Below are 5905 nucleotides of genomic sequence, written 5' to 3' on the forward strand. Positions count from 1 at the left end.
CCCTCTGCTCGGTGGGGGCTCTGACAGGCAGCGCAGCAAGCTGGGTGGGTGGGGAGAACTGTTCTGTGTGTTTACGATGCTTCTAATAAAGCTTAACAAACTTTCACCAGCAGGTTAAGGAATGGAACGACAGTCACGTGTTCATTGGACACAGTTCTTGTCCAGTTTTATCTACTAGGCACTTCTTTCTAGTGGGAGAGATTGATGAGAATCAAACAAAAAAATCAGCAGGAAAACATGTCAGTAATAAGATGTGTGATGACACAGTGATGGTGTCAGCACCAAGGACTCCTTTAGAGAGAAGATGGGGAAGGTGTTGGTGAGGATTTGGGGTAAGGCTGAGGGATAAAAAGGAGCCAGCTTAGGAAGGTCTGGGGAGGAGACTTCAAGCTGAGGGAATGGCAGGTACAAAGGCCCTGGGGCAGGAATGAGCCTGGTAGATTTGAGTTCAGTGAGCAAGGAGGTAGGCCCAGGATAGGAAGGCTACCAGAGATCAGCCATGAGAGCTTTGTAGGGCTGGGGCTTCATCCAGGGTGCCACGGAGGCACAGAGGGCTTCAGCAAGAGCATGATGTGCCCTGGCTGCTTCGTGAGAGGGGGTCTCAGTGGAGGTGACCTCTGTGTAGGTGGCCTCAGTGCAGGTGAGGGTAAGTGAAAATGCTTTCATCCAAGGAGACCCTGCCCCCTAGAAAGATAAGGAAACAACCTCCAACGATCACCTGAAGATTGAAAAGTGAGCATCATTCAACAAATTAATTAAGTCATCATCACTGTGTGGTTGCATTTCCCCAAGTGAAGATTTCCATTGGCTTTTGTCGTTGGAGGGGAAGAGGGAGGGAGGGAGGGAGAGAGAATGAGCGAGTGAGCGCACAGGAAGGCCCAGAGCTTCTGCCTTCACGGAGGCAGGGACTGGCAGGGTCCTGCGGGGGCCAGCACCCCGGGCAGAGGGAAAACTGCTTTTGAATCTGACTGTCCTGCTTTAGAATGTCCAGTGGGTCCCCACGCAAAGACCTGAAGAAGTGGTGGGAGGGGACAGGGATGTCCCCACTTTCAGGGTTGCCCTCCTGAGGAGTGGAGCCAGGTACAGGACAGTGGACACCATGCCCCTCTGACACCTGCCCCAGTGCCACCCACAGTTTTGGAAGAAAAACTAGTGAAATGATGGGTTGTGCCTCCTGGTTTTAAAAGCATCTTTCTGGAAACTGTTACAGTGTCTGGCTGCGCCAGTGGCTCCCTCCATGGAAACACAGGCCCTGATGCCACCGGCCCCGCTCGGCTACCCACACTGCTTCCAGGAGAGGGGCTGGGCAGGGGGGAGCACTGGGCGGGGGTTGGCAGCCCAAGTTGGAGTCTCCACTTCTCCATTTGTGAGCTAAACTCCACAAACGAGCCCCTGGCCTCTCCGAGTTTCCTTTTCCGGTGCCTCACCTGTAGAATCAAGACGGCCTGGTGCTAGGGTATTGCCAGGGCCCAAGGAGTGGGCCTTGAAGCCCATTTCCCGGCTCTGGCCCAGGGCAGCTCGCTATGCACACAAAACAGTTTCATGTCTTCTAGGCCAGTTTTTCGTTTTCTTTCTTGGCTAGATGAAGGGACAGAAGTGACTGTACTGGTGACCATTTCTATGGCTCTGGCTTCCTGTCCCAGCTTCACTCTGGCTTTGCATCAGTGGTCATTTGAAAGTCCTCCATGCCCACACCATTTAAAAAGTCGTCCCCAGACCAGCAGCCACCTCCCCAGGAGCTTGTCAAAGTCAGAAAAGCAGAGCCTTAGGCCCCACCTCAAGCCTGCGGAGTCAGATTCTGCACCTGGAGGACTGCAGGGGGCCTGGGGGAGGCCTGGGGGCGTGCCTGTTTGGAAGTGCTGCTGGAGCTGGTGTCTAGGGGAGAGCTGGGTCGTTTTGACTCTGGAAGCAGCCTGTTCAGGCAAAAGGATGTCAGCACAGGCAGATGTCCTGTGAACCCGCCCAGCAGGCCTCTGACAGTCACAGCCCCTCAGCACAACATCTCTTCATCTGTAAAAGGGCACCCCTATGTTAGGGGCTTGCTGACAGGATGAGATGAAATACTGTGGAAACTGATATATAAAAGGCACCAAATAATGTTATTTTTATCTTGTTTATACAGAAAAAGGACATGGTAATTCCTGTGGCTGTTCATCTATTTTCCCATGGATTCTACCTCCCGCCTTCCACACTTACTTGCTGACTGGTGACAGATGAGCCCTGGTATTTGGTGTCTGGATTAAATGATGGGGAATGACAGTGGCCTAGGAACTGGAAGACTGGTATTTTCTGAAACCTAATGGGAGAGTTTTGTAGTTTGGCTAAAAGGCATCACCCTAGAAAAGACGAGCCGAGTGATCACGGGGCATTTATGACATTGCAGAATAGCTCCCCAACCAGAGTGAAGCTTAGGGTGGACAGGCCACCAGGGCACTCCAGCTGGTATGCTGCAGTGTGACACGTCCAACAGCCACAAAGCTTTTATTATCTCCAAACATCACAACCAAAGCAAGAAACAAGTGGTTTTGCTTACACTGACACAAAGTCTGCAAGGACAGAAAGCCTGACACATTCCAGTTTTAAAAAAGCACAACTGTGCCCCAAGGACGTGGCATCATGCGAGGATCCGAGGCCCGGGGGTGGGGGGGGCACAGGATGAAGTCACTCTGGGCGGGGAGGAGGCGGCAGTTGTCCCCGAGCAGCGATGTGCAGGGCCAGTCCATGAATCTCACCCTGGGCATGCTGGAATGAATAGCTTCATTTGACAAGGGTCAGAGGTCAAAAGAGGGTCACCCAACCTTATCACCATGTTGAGCAAAAGGAACAATGACCCGTAAAAAGTCCTTCTTGGTGGCTGCTGTTGAATTCATCACATAGAAGCACAGCTAGAAACAAAACCAAGAACAGACTAACGGACAACTCCCAGGAAAGCCACAGGGCAGGCAGACAGCTCCTCCAACTATCTAAACACCATGAAGCAATTTCTGGCGACATATGTACCCCCTCCCACAGTTCCCTTTCTTGTTTTACAGACAGACAAGGAATAATAATCATGATTTTTAAAGAGTCATACATTCCTTAAAATGGCAGGTGGCAAAATACAAGCTGTGTCCACAGCTTTTTCTCTTTCAGTAGAGTTTGGAGGCGACCTCTGATTTAATGCATGAACACCTGACAGTCACAGCACCGCAGCGGGAGCAGGGATAGCAGTGGGCTACCTCTCCATGCTATTTGGGGGTGCGGCTGCTGTGGGGTGAGGGCAAGGAGAAGGAAACAGCATGACCTTGTGTCTTTCACAGTTAATTGTTTTTAGACGATGATTTCACCTCACAGAGAGTAGTGGAGTAGGAACTAGGTCTCTAATAGAGTAAGGGAGAGCTCTGTGTGTGTGGCTGACAGCTGGAGGTTAAAGCTGTTAACAGTGAGAGATTCGAGCCCTCTTCTTGCTCAGGAGAAGCCCCCAGGCTGGTCGGCTTGGGCACAAAGACCTGGGTGTGAAGCAGGTGAGCAGGCAGGCATTAGGAGCCCTGGGCACACAGGAGTGAACGCAAGCTGCACCCAAAGCAGCAGAGATGGTGTGGGAAACCAGACTGTGACTTACCCACACAGGTCCTTCCAGAAATCCCGTTGGATGCCATTCCCTTTTAAAAGGTTGTGTGAACTTAAAGACAAGCGCAGGCTTGGCTGTTAGCACATTCTTACACCTTTCAAGGACTTTTTTTTTTCATTTCTAAGCATCTTGGTTGGTGGAAGGAGGTCCCAAAGTGGCTGTACTGGTGACCACTTCCACAGCCCTGGCCATCTACCTCAAGTTCATGCTATTGCAGCCACAGAGAATCTCCTTGAAGGTGTTGCGCAGCTCCAGGCTCCGGAAGGCATAAATGAGGGGGTCGATGATGGAGTTGCACATGATGAGGACCAGGTAGGTGTTGAAGTGGGCCGTGTAGCAGATGCAGTAAGGGTTGGTGGGGCAGGTGATGATGAGGACCAGGTGCAGGAAGAAGGGAGCCCAGCAGAAGATGAACACCCCTAGCAGGATGGTGATAGTGACGGCCCCCTTCATGCAGGAGTGCTGCTGTGGGGCCACCCCGTCAGCAGGTGGCAGTGCCGCAATGCGCTTGACATGCAGCCGGGCAAAGAGAAACATGTGCACGTAGAGGGTGCCCATGAGAAGCACCATGGCAAAGAACATGGTGATGAGGCTCACGATGACCATCTTGCTCTCAGAGTAGACGATGAACACCACGCCGCAGACGCCGCAGCAGACCCAGATGCTCACGATCAGAGTGAGCGCCTTCCTCACGGTCATGATGCTGTGGTAGCGGAGCGCATAGAAGATGGTGACGTACCTGTCGACGGCAATGGCCAAGAGGTTGCAGATGGAGGCCACCAGGGAGATGCAGATCATGGAGTCGAAGATGTTGTCCATGTGTTGGATAAACTGGTCCTCGAAGGTCAGGTAGTTGCTGTTGATGACGGCGATCATGATGGTCTCCAGGGCATTGGACACACTCACCAGCATGTCGGCCACGGCCAGGCTGCAGAGGAAGAAGTACATGGGGGAGTGCAGGTTGCTGTTCCTGACCACAGCCAGGATGACCAGGATGTTTTCCAGCAGGCTGATGATGCCCAGACTCAGGAAGACCTCAGGCTTGATGAAGACCTGCTCACAGAACCCCCTGTGGCTCTGGTTGCTGGAAGGGGCCACGAGGCGCTGGGAGCCATTGGGCAGCACCGGAGGAGCCCAGAGCAGGCAGCAGGAAGCGTTCATGGCAACAGACGGCTGATCCGAGCAGGGGCTCCTGCAGGCTCCGAGGAAGCAGCTGCTGCTCACGGGAAAGACAGCATCTCCCCCTAGATGTTTCTTTGGATACTTGTCCAGTCCAGACTCAGATTTTGTTCTCCCCAGAACAAAAGAAGAAAGAGAGGGACGGAGAGAGAAGTTAGTACGGGAACTTTCCTCTGTCTCTCCAGGAGCAGCAGCTTGGTGGCTCCTGATCAGCCAGGCTTCTTTCTCTTTCCCTCTGACCCCCTCTCTGTCTCCTCTCACATCCCTACCTGGGAACAGAAAACCTGCCACTGGTTGCTACAGTTACGGCTCTATTCATAGCAAGACAGGGGATGTGGCACCTGTCGATGGAAGTGAGGGGAGCCCTCTGGTTTTATGTGTCGCGGAGGGTGAACAACTCCTACTTAATCTTCAGTGCAGTGAAATGACCACTGAGCATCGGGCACCTGCCTGACTGACAGCAGGTCCGACTCCAGGGCTTTGCAGGGAGCTGAAGAAGCTGGCTGATGCCCTCTGCAGGTCAGGCTGCACGCCTGCACAGACCGGCCAAGCATCCATGTGCTCACTCATTCATTTGCTTATTGGTTTTATTACTTTTTGAAAATAAGTACCCCACCACATGTCAGGTTTCTATTGGGTGCAGGAATATAGTGGTGAGCAAGAGAGTTGCTGTCCCTGTTTTCCCTGGACTCTGAGTCGGGTGCCAGAGACATCAGGCAATTGTGGGCCTAACCTGGAGAAGTGCAGGTTTAGTTTAAGGCCACCACAATAAAGCAAGTAGTACAATAAAGTGGGTCAAAAAATTCTTTAAAATTTCCCAAAGCATTTAAAAAACATGTTTACAATATGCTGTATTCTGTTAAGTGTGCATTCTATTATAAAAAAGTACACATGCCTGATAATTGTTTGGGTTCTTGGCACTGGAAAAATGCTGCGCCCCTCCCCTGACTCAGGCAATGGCAAGGCCCTACTGAGGTGGATGGCGCAAGGCGTCCATCCTCTGGAGGAGCGCAGTATGTTTCTGGGAATGGGCTGATTTGTTTTTGTATTCCTTTAATAAGTATAGTTGTGATTTCTCATATGACCATTAAGTATGAAGGAAAAATCATGACTTTC

General features: G+C 51.8%; 1 protein-coding gene across 1 annotated transcript; it reads right to left on the minus strand.

Annotated features, from left to right (window-relative positions):
- Window positions 1-3802: 3802 nt before the first annotated feature.
- On the minus strand, window positions 3803-4771 carry Mc3r (melanocortin 3 receptor). Its single transcript, XM_077800179.1, has one exon. It carries the CDS (start codon window positions 4769-4771, stop codon window positions 3803-3805), a length of 969 nt encoding a protein of 322 aa, XP_077656305.1.
- Between the last annotated feature and the right edge of the window lie 1134 nt (window positions 4772-5905).

This window comes from Urocitellus parryii, chromosome 6 (assembly GCF_045843805.1).
Source record: "Urocitellus parryii isolate mUroPar1 chromosome 6, mUroPar1.hap1, whole genome shotgun sequence".
NCBI lineage: Eukaryota > Metazoa > Chordata > Mammalia > Rodentia > Sciuridae > Urocitellus > Urocitellus parryii.

Coding starts and splice junctions, on each gene's coding strand:
- Mc3r (XM_077800179.1), bottom strand. CDS start 4,771: ATGAACGCTTCCTGCTGCCTGCTCTGGGCTCCTCCGGTGCTGCCCAAT.